The 17,149-nt window shown below is 33.5% G+C and overlaps 1 protein-coding gene and 1 pseudogene across 2 annotated transcripts; both read left to right on the top strand.

Moving 5' to 3' along the window:
• The first annotated feature begins 2,855 nt into the window (after positions 1–2,855).
• Positions 2,856–8,315, top strand: LOC143536718 (ABC transporter G family member 11-like). Its single transcript, XM_077030647.1, has 9 exons — positions 2,856–3,271; positions 4,385–4,674; positions 4,767–4,938; positions 5,226–5,348; positions 5,429–5,557; positions 5,639–5,920; positions 6,355–6,627; positions 6,783–6,890; positions 7,780–8,315. Exons 1-9 carry the CDS (start codon positions 2,867–2,869, stop codon positions 8,119–8,121), a joined length of 2,124 nt encoding a protein of 707 aa, XP_076886762.1. The 5' UTR covers positions 2,856–2,866; the 3' UTR covers positions 8,122–8,315.
• A 2,281-nt stretch (positions 8,316–10,596) lies between these two features.
• Positions 10,597–16,117, top strand: LOC143536712 (uncharacterized; annotated as a pseudogene). The gene is made up of 9 exons (XR_013135924.1): positions 10,597–11,019; positions 13,978–14,010; positions 14,096–14,178; positions 14,261–14,345; positions 14,438–14,533; positions 15,167–15,351; positions 15,432–15,520; positions 15,623–15,722; positions 15,792–16,117. The product of XR_013135924.1 is annotated as an uncharacterized LOC143536712 (transcript).
• The last annotated feature ends 1,032 nt before the right edge of the window (positions 16,118–17,149 follow it).

Genomic DNA, 17,149 nt, shown 5'->3' with positions numbered 1-17,149 from the left:
AACTAATGAAGTTTAGCAAAACATCAAATACATTTAATTTGCATACTGGACAACGTAGGTATATTCGTCTATGATATTCTCAAAAAATTATTGCACTTGCTAACGAGTACATTCATGAATCATGATGTGATTCTTGTTTCGCATATTCAACAGTGAGTACACTACATAGATTGTGAAACAAAATTTGTTGTATTTACCGGTCAACCCATGTTGTTACGATCTAATGCATGAATTGTGCAATTACAATGATGCATCCAACCTATTAGAAGGGTGCATCTAAAACCAATTATACTTTTATTAGACATATATAGTGTAGTAATCAACACAAAAAGAGTTAGATTGGACTGAAATGCAAAATGAGTGAAATATGCATCGGTTTTCCATTTGGTCTATGCAAAGGTTAGGGCGACTAATTAACACTCACAAATGTTGTTGAGCTATATCATAAGGTTAGAGTGGCATATTTAGTAAGTTATTTTATACTTATAGTGTAACATCCAACTTAATTCTTGTAGTATCAACATTATATGTTTTGTCCACAATAGTGGAGCTCAAGGATTTGTTTTTTATTCTTCGATGAAGACTTTCAGAAGGTTACTCATCATGGTGCTACTTCCATATAAACACGCTTAACTAGTGGAGTTCTCCTTGCGTCCACTATCATTAAGTCCAAAATGATTGGTGATATATGAGGCGTGGATTCCTTATTAAATTACAAGAATCTCTAATTTCCAAGGCTAATGTGATTCTTCCCATGGTGTTACAATCACCCCTTTATGGACTCGTAGTCATCGATGAGGTTTTCCTCACCATCACATTCAGAATGTGACATTTGCCTAACGCGTTATCCTAAACATCATCGGGGACTTACAATTCATGGTGAGGTTTGCCCTAATGTTGTGAATGGCATAGAAGCGACTCTAATACGACTTGTAACATTTAGCTGCCCATGCCATCAATATATTTCACTTTGCCCACAAGAAGCTCAATCAAGAATTTCTTTTTAATTTCTTTGGTGGATACTTCCAAGGAGGTTATTTATCCTAGAATTACACCCACATAAGCGCACTTAGGGGGTGTTTGGGATTGCTTATTTTAAGCAGCTTATGACATATTAAATTTTGAAAAAGTTAAAAGGTGGTTGGTAGTATGTGTTATTTTGAGGGGATAAGTTAATAAGTTATAATATTATACTTATTAACTTATCCTAAAAGTTATAAGGAAGTAAAATAAGAAATCCCAAACACCCTATTAATTGTAACGTTCCCCTCTCATCTACTATCATTAAGTCTAAAATGCGTTGACGATATTTAAGGTGAGACATTCCTTCTGTACATCTCGATGTCTAAGGGTGATATGAAAGTTGTCTAGGGTGTTTTATGTAGTACTTAGATAAATAACTCATTAAGCTTGTGGCTGGTGTGAACGAGCCAAATCTATACTAGTGAAAAATCTATAGGTTGAGCAACATTAAATCACCTTTTGCATACTCACACAGTCACACGTACAATTTTCTAGTTTATACACTTACCAACATACGACTATGGTATACAAATCTGCTTGGTGTAATGGTTTAATCGGTTAACCTTAAAACGGTTAACCAATTATCAATATTTTCAGTTTAGATTTAGGTTAATCATCAACTACCGATTAACCATTCGTGAATAGTCCTAGCTATAATCGTGCTAGGTTACCAAAGTTTCAAGTCGGGGCATAAATACTAAATCAGACAATGAATAAAGTAGGTTATTGTAGAGTGAATTTTACCATCAATGGTTATCAAAAATAGTTTCATTTAAGTTTCCTCTTTAGAAGAAGTTAATCCTCCTCCCCCAAGGGCCAAAAAGGTTCAAGATCATCAAAGTCGACATTTGGAAACCGAAATACGACTACAACTTGATCCAAGGATACACAAACCATGGTTGTAAAAGGTGAAAGTGGATGAATCAACAACATGCCTTAACTAATAAACAATTGAATCCATAGATCAACTTTGTGGCGGCAAGCCACATAGAGAAAGACATACACAAAAAATGTAAGTAAATAAAATGATGTCCAAAATTGAACAAACCAAGTTGTGATGAAAAAACCTTGGGTAAGAGAACACCATTCCATATACCAAGTTGCTTTGTGAATAAAACAAAACTGAATAGGGATAACTATATATTAGCATTATAGTAAGCTATTTATAGCAATAAGGATACATAAGAAACCTAAAGAGTCAATCTTCGTCTATACCACTACAACAACCAAATATCCTATTACGTAACATATAACTGTATACAAACTTATACATTTTCTGTTTTAAATAATATAAGCTAGATTGATCAAATCAAAACAAAGCAAGTATGTATACATTATACATAATATAAGGAAGTACATTTTTTAAAATTGTATCTCCTTGCTTCATAAAAACTCCAGTTCTCATTAATAAAAGCTTATAAAGATATGTGTTTTAAGAGAAACATTTATAGCAGCTAGCTCAACTACATTTTATCCATCAATCCCCACTTGAAATATATTATATTGATAAAACATATGAAAATACAACCCAAAGTTTATTTTTTTTTATTATTATATATAGGAAATTTGCAATTACTAGCTAGTGATAAGGATAATAAATATGCCCCTATGTTCTTGCAAACATGCTTTTACTCAACCAGTCAAACAAAACCATATTGATCAGTGATCACACCATTTCTTCCTCACCTTCTCACCTCTCTCATCCTCACACACAACACATTTCTTCACACCTTTCACTTCTTCCTTGTTTTTATATTACTTCAAAACCAAAATGAATGCCTAGACCATATTAACCTATATTCATCCTTTCATTTGTTTTAAACTAAACAACACAAAACATAACATGATGAGTACAAGTACAAACAACAAAGATTCATCATCAACTAGTGAAGTAGTGATGATGGAAATAGAGGAAACCAAGCCGCCGACAAGGATCGGCTTGAGTCCTCTAAGCGAAACCATTTGGAAAGAGAAAACAAACACTGACATGGTGGGAGATGTGTCAGCTAGGCTGGCTTGGAAGGATCTAACGGTCATGGTCACACTAAGTAACGGTGAGACTCAGAACGTGTTAGAAGGGTTAACTGGCTACGCCGAGCCGGGTACGTTTACCGCACTTATGGGTCCGTCCGGCTCGGGTAAGTCCACTTTGCTTGATGCTCTATCGAGCCGGCTTGCAACTAATGCTTTTCTTTCTGGGAACGTGTATGTTAATGGCCGGAAAACCAAGCTTTCTTTTGGAACTGCTGTAAGTTGTTACTTTTTTTAATATTTATTTAAGAGTTAGTTAGGTTAATAATTTATACCTAGGAGTTTTGATTATTTAAAGGATATTGTTATTATTTTTTTATTATTAGTTTTTTTTAAATGTCAATCTAAGGTGCTTAAATATATTGATAGATATAATCTAATAAAAGAAATAATAAATGGTATTGAAACGACTTAATAACAATATGGTCCGACACACATGGTGTGCCCGCAATTTATTAATGTAGTTATGTGTTACTATTATACAATTTTTTTATTTTCTGTTTTTGTATATCCTTTTTAATGTTTTTAGGTCTGAAAATCAAGGGAAAAAATTTAACGGGTAGAAATTGTTCCATCTGTTTAGATGTCAATCGATTACGGATTATTTCTATATACCCTACAAAATTAAAAAGTTTCGTATATACTGAAAACTAAAATAACATATATACCAACCTTTGATAAAATTTTACTTAATTATCAATTCTACCCTTTTAGGTTACATTCATTTAAACCCTATCTTAATTTGTATGGATTTTGATCAACATCAACTTTTAAGCAAGATGGCCATATATGAAATTCAAAGTCTTAGAAAAAAATGAAAAAACAAATACATCTAAAATTAGGTAAAAAGAAAATAAAGTTCTAGCAAAATACGGGTAAAATGATTATTTATTAATTTGTTTTTAATAAATTTTGTATATATGATATTTTAACTACTTTGCAAGGTCATACATGATACTTTAAGTTTGGTACATAAATTTTAACGAGTGTATAAGGATATATACAAAATTGCCTTATTAGAAAAAAATGAAAAAAATATAAATCTAAAAATAGGTAAATAAAAGAAATAAAGTCTTAGAAAAATATGGTAAAATGGTTATTTTTCTAAATTGTTAATTTTTTAATAAATTTGGTATATATGATACTTTAACTACTTCCTAAGGCCGTATATGATATTTTTAGTTTCGTATATAAATTTTAACAAGTGTATATATATACAAAATTGCCTGATTATAATATGGTAAATTAAATTTTTTTATAAAATATATTAAATAAATACAAAAGTACATAAATGTGGAGTTAAATGAATAAATGACAAGTTGATATGCAGGCTTATGTAACTCAAGATGATAACTTAATCGGTACACTTACCGTTCGTGAAACCATATCATACTCTGCTAGACTACGACTACCGGATAAAATGGCGTGGTCGGACAAGCGTGCATTGGTGGAAAGCACAATAATAGAAATGGGTCTCCAAGATTGTGCTGATACAGTCATTGGAAACTGGCACTTGCGCGGTATCAGTGGTGGCGAAAAACGTCGTGTTAGTATTGCCTTAGAAATCTTGATGAGACCAAGACTGCTGTTTCTTGATGAACCCACCAGTGGTTTAGATAGGTAAACTTTTGTATGATAATTAATGGTCTAATATTTGTATAAGCCAATTTAATATTTATATAAATGAAGTAAGTTATTTGGTTTTTGGGCAGTGCTTCAGCTTTCTTTGTTACTCAAACATTAAGAGGTTTGTCTAGAGATGGAAGAACTGTAATCGCTTCGATTCATCAACCAAGTAGTGAAGTTTTTGAGTTGTTTGATCGTTTGTACTTGTTGTCTGGAGGGAAAACCGTTTACTTCGGTCTTGCTTCAGAAGCATACGAGGTAACAAATCTTTAGTAGTTATTTAGATATTTTTGTGTTTTCGACGGTTATGGTATTGGGTGATACCCGTCCAGATATATTCACTGGCATCAAAACTAAATATAGTAACATGTTGTATAATCTCAAGAAATATATAATTTTATTATAAGCTTAAAATTATTAAGTTTTTAGAAAATAATTTAGTTGAGAATTTGATATTTCAAGTAGGTTTTAAGGTGAGTTTAAGATCGAGTTTTAGGTATCATAACGGGTAACCTTCAACAACTAATAAATGAGTTAATTTGCAGTTCTTCGCACAAGCTGGATTTCCTTGCCCAGCTCTTAGAAACCCGTCGGATCATTTTCTTCGTTGCATCAATTCTGATTTCGACAAAGTGAAAGCCACCTTGAAAGGTTCCATGAAACTACGGGTATGATATGTATATATGGTTTAATTGTAATACACTCTTTGTTTAGTTGTATTCTACTTAATTCTGTTTACATCAATCAGTTTGAAGCAAGTGATGATCCATTGGAGAAAGTCACAACCGCTGAAGCTATCCGAGCGCTTACTGATTATTATCGTACCTCTCAGTACTGTTATGTAGCCAATGAGAAAGTTGAGGAGATGTCGAAAGTTGTAAGTAGTCTGAAATGTACAATTAACTATTTAATTTATTGTTTAGGTTTCATTTTGATGAAGCGCATATGTTGAATGCAGAAAGGAACGGTGTTGGATTCGGGTGGCAGTCAGGCTAGTTTCTTTATGCAGACGTTTATGTTGACCAAGCGTTCTTTTGTTAATATGTCGAGGGACTTCGGTTATTACTGGTTGAGGCTCGTCATCTATGTTTTGGTCACGGTCTGCATTGGAACCATTTATTTGAATGTTGGGACGGGCTATAATTCCATTCTGGCAAGAGGAGCATGTGCGTCTTTCGTCTTTGGATTCGTCACGTTTATGTCAATCGGGGGTTTCCCTTCCTTTGTGGAAGATATGAAGGTCACTTTCATCATATTTTTAGCTGATTTTATGTTACAAAATGTTTTTGGGTCAGTTTAGTTATGAATCAAAACAGGTTTGGTTAGGCTGATCCTTCAACATTTCGGTCCACTTTCTTTACTTTGCAAATAGTTAATATATTTGTTATTGTTACAACTTAAGAAAACCATGTTAAGTGGAACATGAATGCCATTTTTTTTATATTGATAACTGAAAACAAGATCTCTATATGCAGAGGAATTACAATGAAATTGAGTAACTGATAATGTTAAAATTAACAAAGTTTAAGAACAATGATAACTCAAATAGTAATAACTATAGTAGATTAGTAAAATCGTCTAATATTAATAATCTATAATTGTAACCAGATGTTTGGTTGAGCTTTAGTAATAATATGAAACTATTTATATCTAAAGGTTTAAAATTTCGTGCAGGTATTTCAAAGAGAGCGATTGAATGGTCACTATGGCGTGACTGCTTTTGTGATAAGCAATACGATCTCAGCGATGCCATTTCTGATAATAATCACTTTCATCTCTGGAACAATTTGCTATTTCATGGTCCGCCTTCACCCGGGGTTCATGCACTATCTCTTCTTTGTATTGTGCCTCTATGCGAGTGTGACGGTTGTTGAAAGCCTTATGATGGCCATAGCTAGTGTCGTCCCCAATTTCCTTATGGGCATCATCATTGGCGCTGGGATTCAGGTCCGTGCATATAATATGTTGACTTCTAATGGGTCGGATGAAACTTACCATTTCTTATTACTGTTTTATACATGTCTTGTCGGTTTGGGTTGGGGACAATCATTTTTTTTTTGTCCATTTTTAGCTAATGACATATAAAAACTTGTGTAATGCAGGGCATATTCATGTTGGTATCGGGTTACTTCCGACTCCCTAACGACATACCAAAACCTGTTTGGCGTTACCCTATGTCATACATTAGTTTCCATTTCTGGGCTCTTCAGGTATACTTTTTCTATATGTTACTGGAAGCAGCATCTCTATTTCTACGTGGTAGAGGTAAGGCTGTCTACATCTTACCTTCCTCAGACCCTACCATAGCTTTGCTATTGGTGGGATTTACTGAGTACGATGATGATGATTAGGGGTGAGCAAGATAAGGGTCGGACACTTAAAACCCGATTACCCGACTCTTAAAACCCTTAATTAGACCCGAATAAATAATATGGGTCGGGTAAAGGGTATTTAAATTTCACCTTAAAGGGTAAAAGGGTTTCAAGGGTCCGACCCTTTTTCAAACCCTTGACCTGTTTATTAGATATACATCAGATTCACGATTAATCTAAAATTTATGAGAGGCTTGTATATCATATATGATTCATTAGAAATTTTTCAACTACTAAGAACAATAAAAATAAAGGGCCATACTACTGAATGAAAACATATATATGGAAATAACTGAATTGTTCTCTACAAGTAATTTATGAATGTGAATATTGTTTGCATCAGTTCAAGTAATTGATAAACTTTTGAAGTTAGATGTTACTATGTTATTAAATGGAAGAATAATTATTCTAGGATTCATATATTAAAGTCATTTATGAGATGTGCAACTAGTAAATGCAAAAAAAAAGATGTGATTACTGTCTTAAAGGGTAAAGGGTTGGACCCTCGAAACCCTTATTTATACCCGACCCTTTTATTGGTTAGAGGGTAGGGTCTCGGGTCCATGTTTCTTCCTAAAAGGGTAAAGGGTCCGGGTAGGATATTAGGTAAAAGCGTAGGGTCTTACCCTTTGAACAATCCTAATGATGATGACAAAGTTGTAAAATACCTTAAACTAAATATATAAAAAGTTTTACAATATGGTTGCTTATGTCAATGCTTGTGTAGGGGCAATACCAAAACGATCTAAGGGGGCTGATGTTCGACAACCAATCACCGGACCTACCCAAGATCCCAGGGGAGTATGTTTTGGAATACGTTTTCCAAATCACGGTGACAAGATCAAAATGGATCAACCTGAGCGTTATTTTTAGCATGATTGTGATCTACCGTATCATATTCTTCTTCATGATCAAGATCAACGAGGATTTGACACCTTGGGTTCGAGGGTACTTGGCTAGGAAGCGGATGAAGCAAAAGAATGGTGGTCAGAATACAACTGTGGCTCCCTACGGTCTCACTCAATCGCCTTCTTTAAGGGGTTATGTTGCTGATAACAGGAAGAGGTAGACTCTAGTCTGCTTCACTTGCAATACCAACAAACAGACAAACTGGTTATACTTTTGTAGAGGAATTCAAGCATTTGTTACTTGTGCTACGTTATGTTTGCGCTTGAGATGTCTTGGTACCGACTTTCGAATTTTATTTTCTAAATCGAACAATAATTTTATTTATTAAATCAAATACATCCTACACCACTGTTTTGTATATATGGTAAATCTTTTATTAGACTAATCTTAAATTTGAACCCCTTAAATTTTCATTACAGTTTAGGATTATTAAAGTAGTTTATGACCCGAAGCTCGTCTTGAAATAGGTCATTAGAAAGTAGTTGGTGTAACATCAGAGTTAAGATGAGCTTACTGGTTTAAATTTCCAACCGAACTTAGGGCAAGGTGAGGTTGCTCACTTGCTCATTGACTCGTGTGAATAGCTTAATTTTAATTTATGTTTACTTTTAGCCTATATATTGTGCCCGATACCTAAAACATACTTCATCTAGATCCCCACTGACAATTACCCACCATCACATGTAATATATACGACACGATCAATCCTTAGATGAGATATGTTTGGTTGTTGGCCACAAACTAACTATTACAAGAAAGACAACCAAATACAAGTAAGTGTTACTGCATGTAGAATAGCGTGTCTTTAAACTAAAACTAGTAGTTTTGATTTCATAATCATTGGTCTATAAAGACATCTAAAGTCGCTTGATAAGTGATTTGTCAAGCTCATTTTGAGCTAAATGTTCAGCACTTTAAGTACTTAACCCAATAAGCAAATAATAGACATTTAACGTGTGAGTCTGTAAGACGTGTATTCATTAGCATTGGCTAAACGGAAATTATGTTGTGATTTTGTATGTTCATTTTAAAAGTTTTTTTTCAAGGAAAGCAATTTATAGCAAAAGCATTAATTTGTATAAATCTCTCACCATAAATCTATTTGCATTTATCAAGAAAACATGAACACTCATAGGGATTAAAAATTCTAACCTATATAGAATAATAGAAACATGATGACACATTAATGTGGTGAATGGAGGAACTGTGTTGGGTTCGATTCCAAGGATGTGATGATTATTAAACACAAATAACACACCACTAGTGAGAGTTGCAATTGATAATGAAGATCTTGTTGATAAGTTGCATGTGCTAAGATGTGTTAGTACTCCGTTAATCTAACTACTGACAGTTTTGACTCAAAACTTTGTTCTTGATTAGGTTTCATTGTCTAACAAAAATATATGTAGCTTAATTCGTGAACTACATATATGTAACTTTACGAGCTACATATTTGTCTTTAACTTAAAAAAACGAAAGAAGAATTGATTAATTGTTTGGTAATAGTTTATCTCATAACTTTGTGTGATTTTTTAGCTTATTCAGATTAAGTCGCGATCGCGACACATTTTGCATCTATATAAGTATATATCATGCAACAATCAAATAAACGTTAACTTATTCGATGGGATTAGGAGGGATAAACAATCCAATGTTTTAAAACACTATTTTATTATTTCAACAACACTATTTAAAAAAATATATTTTCTTACACTTTTTAAAAATACCGAAGGGTTTGTAGCTCAATGCCTCAATGATATACATGGTGATATTTCTTCTTAACTAGTATTGGCATCCCCGTGTTGCGGCTGGAGTGTCAAACGTTAAACTACACACTCGTCTTATGACATGTTAACTCACAAAATGTTGTTCGAACATAAAACATCTAACTATCTATATAATTATCTACCATAAAATCCTACGTGTCGCTCTTAGGTTGTTCCCCCCATTCTCTAGAGCCATCAGATTGTTTGATTTCAAAATGGAGGTTTCTCATGCATTTGACCCGAATTCATGGGTATGAGTCTTACCAAACCCGGATAGTCTTTAAATGGGTTATAACATCTCATTTATTTGTGAAACTTTTTCATAATCAAACAATAATTTTCGCGGGTCATGGGTTTCACCAAACCCGGATGACCCTTAAACGAATTATAACATCTCATTTATTTGTTAAATAACCCGTTAATCATGATGTGGGGAGATCAAAAGTTTACCAATTAATGACGACATGAGTTATGGAATTACAAGAGTTTATAATTAATATTTCATGTCTTTTGGTTTAATTATTAGAAGCCTAATAGTTTTCTATTTCTTTTAAATAGTTGAGATTTTGTGATGTAAAGAAATAAGTTTTGGAAAATATAAAAAATCATTTCCTCACTATCACAGTGTGTGTTAGTGTGCGAAGGACATGATTGTCGGTATTCTTTATGAATCAACGATAGTTGGAAGAATTGATCCTGGTATTCGTGTGAATCAACAGGTTCAATTATTTATCTTATTTACGATCTACGTCTTTTTTTGAGAGTTTTGGGAAGTACTTCACGGGTATTCTTAGAATCAACGTGTTTGACTTCCAAACTTTATCACCACACTGCATCAGTTGGTATCAAAGCCGAATTCCTGGCTCAATATGGCTTGTGAGGGGAACAATATCTATGATTCATGGCCCGTGTTTGATGAATACGAGGACGAGGAATGGTATGGTTGGGCAACCGGTGATGTTCTTAAAAGTTTAAAAAGAAAACATGAGTGGTCTACAATTTATTCAGGTATTTTTGATGAAATTTTAAGGGATGGTACGGTAGAAAATGGTGGTGATATTGTGGTTAATGGTGATTCGAATTTGTCTTCCATATACATGGTATCTCCCACTATTTTGAAACTTCATATTAATGAGTTAAATGAATATGCAAATTTTAAGAAATTGCCTACCATAATTATCAACTATTTCCCACATTCGAAGGTCAAAGAAAAATATTTTATGTTTGAGCTTGATATGGTGGGCCCCAAAGTGAATGATGATTACATGAATATAAAAGAATTGCATGAAGTGGTAATTATTTGTGATGAGCCCTTACACGTATCTCCTAAAGGTGAAGGTGTGGTGATAGTATTTAGCATGAATCGGATGAATGGTCCCTTTGACCTAGGTGGCTACGGTTTAAAGACAAAAACTCGAGGGCGAGTTTTTTTCAAAGGTGGAGAAAATGATGTGGGGAAATCAAAAGTTTACCAATTAATGACGACATGAGTTATGGAATTACAAGAGTTTATAATTAGTATTTCATGTCTTTTGGTTTAATTATTAGAAGCCCAATAGTTTTCTATTTCTTTTAAATAGTTGAGATTTTGTGATGTAAAGAAATAAGTTTTGGAAAATATAAAAAATCATTTCCTCTCTGTCACCGTGTGTGTTAGTTTGCGAAGGACCTGATTGTCGGTATTCTTTATGAATCAACGATAGTTGGAAGAATTGATCCTGGTATTCGTGTGAATCAACAGGTTCAATTATTTATCTTATTTACGATCTACGTCTTTTTTTAAGAGTTTTGGGAAGTACTTCACGGTATTTTAGAATCAACGTGTTTGACTTCCAAACTTTATCACCACACTGCATCAAATCATCAATGAATAATTTTCACGGGTTATGGGTCTTACCAAACCCTAAAACCCTCAAATGGGTTATAAGTTCTCATTTATTGGTAAGCACTTTCATCATCTCCTTTACATGTTCTTCGTTGCTATCATCTCCATCGCCGGTTAACTTCCGATACTACCCACCATCGTCAACTACATCAACGTCCCATTTTTCATTAGACAATTATTTGTGTTCATTTAAAAAAATTCAACATGCTCATGTTCGTTTATGTTTGTTCATTAAAAATCTAAAAAACTTACACATCTCAATTGAAAAAACCCAAACGCTAAAAATATAACAACAAACTAATATATAGGTATTAAATTAAAAGCAAAACTACGCTAAAAAATAAAAATAAAAATAAATTATCATAAAATAGAAAAACGATTAAAAACAAAAACTTAAATAAACTCCTGTAACACGGGAGGATCAAACTAGTTATTGTATAAAAGAATAACTAAGTCGAAACACAATAAATAAAATTATTCAAGTGACTATAAATTAATATAGAGTTATTTTGTATTTTTACTAACACTCTTGGGATAAACATATTGATTATGTATATGTTTATCTTATAATTTTAAATATCTTTCTACCGACTTTTTTACTTAGTTTTAATTTGAAACGCTTGTTCACTGATTTAAAAATTAAATTTTACCGTGTGTATGATAGAAAGCCTACTACATAAAAGACTATGAGTATATGATTAAGGAGTTAAATAAAGAAAACGATCTATAATATGTTGTTTATTTATGGCGCACTATATATAAGGAAAAAAAAGAATAAAAATAGAAAAAGAAAGTAATAAACATAGAAAAGATCCAATACACTAATGCCTTAACGTACATTATGTACGCGAATCCATTTTTTCACGAATCGATCCATGAAAACACATCCAAACATCTTGGAATCGTCAATACATATCCAATCAATCATTTGTTCACCGAAAAAAACAGTTTTGAATGGTTAATCGATCAATTTTTCACGAAGACCGTTTTTTAGCGTTTGCCGAGCGTTTAAGTTTTGTGAGCGTTTTAGGTTTTTGCCTTTGAGCGTCTCGCATACCTACCGTACGTTAAGACATTAGCGTACAGTAACTGCACCCTAAACGTATAACCAAGTTCTATAAGTGGGTCTCATATTTGTTAACGTATGACCAAGTTCAAGTAATAATTAAATATCACTGTGTACAAACATATAAGCACACAATAGTTGCCAATTGTGTATATATAAATTGTTTTACGAACGACGTTTTGACTCCGTGTTAAGTCGTTAGACATACCAATCACTAATACCCGAGTTTAAGCTTTGAAATGAAATATTAATTGTTCACACTAGTTTGGCGCCCTAAAGATCCGAACACATGATCACCCCAGGAGATAACCCATAAAGAAAAAACCCCTTGACCACCAAACCAAAAGCTTAATGACATATAAATATACAAAGCTTGAGTCTTTGTTAGTTAAATTAGTCAAGCTTGAGCCTAGTTCAGCTTGGGGTTCAGTTCGTTTACACCCATGTATTATGTCTTATTGATTTTACAAGTTAATCAGTGATATCAACTTAGTTTTAAAACCCAATTGTACAACATTCTCATGTAGTAAGTGAGTCAAGCCCGAGCTCAGCTCGTTGTGACTTATGAGAGCTCGAGCTCGGCTAGTGAGTTGTTTTTTCAAGCTTGGACTTAGATTGTTTATTATTTATTAATTAGTTTATTTACGTTTTTAATTACTGTTATATATTTTAGGAAAAAACCTTATGAGCCAAAGCTCGGGTCGGTTGTGCAGTGTAAAGTTAACACATAGAAGTCCAATATAGGTAAAACTTTAAAATACACAAGGCTCGAGCTCGGGCTCAATAACCAAACGAGCTTTATTTGAGGCTTGGGCTCAACTCGTTTCTTGCTTTTTGTCGATCTGAGCTCAAGTAGCTCGCGAGCGGCTTGGCTCGTTTGCAACCCCTAAATTCTGATGCATAATAACACTCGGTGTTTGGAAAACAGTGTGCCTCAAATGCGCTTTTTAAACAGTGTGTGCCTTAGGTAGCGAAAAGTGATGGGCCTTGCGCCTATTATAATTGTAACAATATTTTGTGATTGTTTAAACTCGTTCATGATATGGTTAATTTGGTGTTTAGGTTCGTGGAGGTTCGGCTGGATTCATTGAATCAATTTATGGTGTTCTGAAGCCTATTCGCATAGTGTATTTCTCTCCCTTTATCATTCTTTTGTATCTATATTTTGACCAGTGCTTTATGATAATGAGAACAATTACAAAACACTATCAAATCATAACATGGTCAATTGAACTATGTTTAGTCTTTAGATGTTTGAAATAATTCATTTTTAAGAATTGAAATATGATAACTTTTCAGCCTCCCGGGAAGATCAGTGCAGGCACAACACAGGTATAATGTTACACAAGGACCTCGTGGTTTCATTTATGTAATCATAAAACTTTTATTAATATAAACATTTTGTGTTGGAAGACAGATACCATTTTCCATAACCCTTAATGATGGAAAAAATGATGACAAATTCTTGAAACTTTCCATGGAGCGAACATTAGCATACAGGTACAATGTTCTTTTCTACACTCCATCCTTTTCAACATTTATTGGTATATGACACGTATAACCTATTGGATGTCTACCTTAGTATCTGCTAAATGTAGATATTGTCAGAGGATACTTACATAAATCTTTATCCGCCACTGTGGAGTTTATAGTTGAAAGTGAATCAGGTAAAAAGTTGCAGTAGTTTCTGTATCGTCACTTGTAAATACTAGATATAAAGTTACTTTTTTTTATCATAACCGTGATTATTTCTCAACAGCCATTGTCCCCGAGAAACCTGTTTCTCCTGAAACGGTCTTCTTTTATATCACTCAAGACACACAAAGGCATTCTTTGCTTCCCGAACTCAAAGCAGGTTTTTTTTAATTAGAGTTAATTGCCCAAATGGCCACTGTAGTTTGATCATATTGCATGTTTGGCCCCTGGGATGAAAAATTATAAATTTAGTTCAAACATTTGTGAGCGGTCGCATGTGTAGCCCCCAGCGTTAATGCCCTTCAGTTTTTGGGGTTAAGTAATCTCACATGCATTCTACTTTCCATGTGAGGGCATATTTGTCATTTTATATTGATGGGCGGTTTTTGAAATATGGATGGAGCGATGATGGATGTCGAACGATGTAATGGTGTGTTGAAGGAATTCGAACAGACGACCATCTGTTTTGTAAGGAGAAAGTAGTATTTTTATTAAGGTCTGCAATTTAAAAGACTAATACCCTCACGTGGATGACACATGGGGTCATTTTTCATTATGAACTGACGGCCATTAACGCTGGGGCTAAACGTGCAACACGCTCACAAATCTTAGGACTAAGTCCTATGAAACATCTTCGTAAGGTTTCTTTCATTGGACTAACATGCAATATGATTAAACCACAGGGGCCATTTGTGCAATTAACTCTCTTAATTATTTGAAAATACAGTCACTTAAGTAAATATCTGAGATGTTGATTATGATAACTGACATATCATCCTTGTTTGTTCCACAGGTGGTTTTAAAATCTGTGGTAGAATTTGCACTCAGTGCGTTGTATCTGATGCGTTAGTGGGAGAACTAACAGTTGAAGCATCTGCGGTTCCTGTTTACTCAATTGACATTCACTTGCTTCGTGTGGAGTCAATTATGGTTGGAGAAAATATAGCAACAGAAACATCTGTAGTTCAGACTACTCAGGTACCCAACATCTTTTTAAGGTTTCTTTCATCTGTCACATAATATTATGAAACTAACTAATATTTTTCACATTTTCATAGATAGCAGATGGAGATGTCAGTCACAATCTGCCTTTGCCTATTTATGTCATGCTTCCCCGACTTTTGACATGTCCAACCGTCTTTTCAGGGTAAGTTATATAAACGTATAGAACGTCCTAAAGTTATTTTAGTGAAAACTGTTATTTTTGTCAACGTTTTCTTTGATCACAAGATTTTAATTCCTTGTGCAGACCATTTTCGGTTGAGTTCAAAGTTACTATCGTTGTAACGTTTCAGACTGAATTGTACAACTTGCAGACAAAATATGACCCGCGAGCGTTAAGAAAATGGGTAATATTTGGTTTTGTAGGCGTTGTCCGCTTAACTGTTTTTTTGATTTGTTTTGTATCAAAATTTCAGGTTGCTATGGAAAGTCTCCCATTGGAGTTGGTTCAATCTAAATGAATCTAGCACTTGTGATCTATTTCAATGGACCAGATGGGTTGAGTTTTAGCTAAATACCTGGTGGAGTGGGCCCGAAACTATATTGTCACTGCAATACTGCATACACCTTCAAATCAGTTTGTTTTAAGATTTGAATTATTAGTATAGTACTAGAGAAAATTGTATAAAAAAGGCGAGTTTCATTTTAACATAATAGTTGCAAGATTAAACTATTAATCTTTATGTCATATCATATATACCCTTACAAACATTCAAAATATCATATATATCCAACCAAAACTAAAATTATCATATATGTTTTATTTATGCCCAACATTTATTAATCTGTACAATTGACTTCTCCCATATCATCTTCATCTATACAATTGATTTCCCTCTTATTGTTTCCGCAAACCGAATTCGCCCTTTATTTTTTTTTTCTCCGTTTAAGGTCATACTCGTACCTATCACCTCAAAATCAGAACCGTCGACGACAAAATTAATTACAAAGATGATCCTATTGGAGTAAAGCTGGTCCCCAATCTGATTTTCCTCTGCAATTTTTCTGTTATTGTTTTCCCTCCTTTTTTTTCTTTGTTTAATGAAGGATCTTCTTCTCTATTTAATATTCTAGAAATGCTCATGGTTACATCCCTATTCCCAAGTTTGTTGAATGCTTAGACTGTCATTGAATATCTTCAGTAACCTTTAAATTGTACATGACAAAGATTAATGTCACAGACAATAGCTTATAAAGATATTTTGCTTGATGATGTATAATGTTTGTTAAATTTTGCTTGGTATTGGGGATTAATTATGTTATATGTGTATTAGTAGAGCACTCAACAAAATGTTAACATAATAAAAAATAATAGATGGCATATCTGAACTTATTCCAAGAAAATGTTGCTCAACAAAGGTTTTTTGATATTAACAAGGTATCAAAACCTGTCGTGTTGTGAAGAAGCAGCTACGCATATTCAGTCGGTATAGGTTAGGTTTGTAACGTTAAGGGCAATTAACCTAAAAGGCAACTTACATTGGTATAACTTATGATAAAATAAATAAATTTGTCATGTAGTCATTTGGTAAAATTGGCGCAGTACGACTACAAGTCGACGTGAATTCAGTATGTGTTAGGTTATGGCATCGGAACTAAACCAAAAAATAAATTGGCCAATGCCTAAATACAACAAAAACATAATAATAATAATAATAATAATAATAATAATAATAATAATAATAATAATAATAAACTAACATATTTAAATAAACAAAAAAACAAACAAAACTCACCGCAAGCTAAAAAAAAACTTACGTGTCTTGTGACGGTA

The sequence above is a fragment of the Bidens hawaiensis genome, unplaced genomic scaffold (assembly GCF_021521415.1).
Source record: "Bidens hawaiensis isolate Kalapana, Puna unplaced genomic scaffold, B.hawaiensis_p1.1 tig00010895_1, whole genome shotgun sequence".
NCBI lineage: Eukaryota > Viridiplantae > Streptophyta > Magnoliopsida > Asterales > Asteraceae > Bidens > Bidens hawaiensis.
The sequence above is the reverse complement of the archived record's forward strand: the minus strand, read 5'-3'. Positions and strand labels throughout refer to the sequence as shown.

What these genes read in the sequence shown, in the direction of transcription:
- LOC143536718 (XM_077030647.1), top strand. Translation starts at nt 2,867, where the DNA reads ATGATGAGTACAAGTACAAACAACAAAGATTCATCATCAACTAGTGAA. An exon ending in TTGAGGAGATGTCGAAAGTT is followed by an intron (nt 5,558 to 5,638) that starts GTAAGTAGTCTG and finishes TGTTGAATGCAG; the next exon opens with AAAGGAACGGTGTTGGATTC. An exon ending in CCTTTGTGGAAGATATGAAG is followed by an intron (nt 5,921 to 6,354) that starts GTCACTTTCATC and finishes AATTTCGTGCAG; the next exon opens with GTATTTCAAAGAGAGCGATT.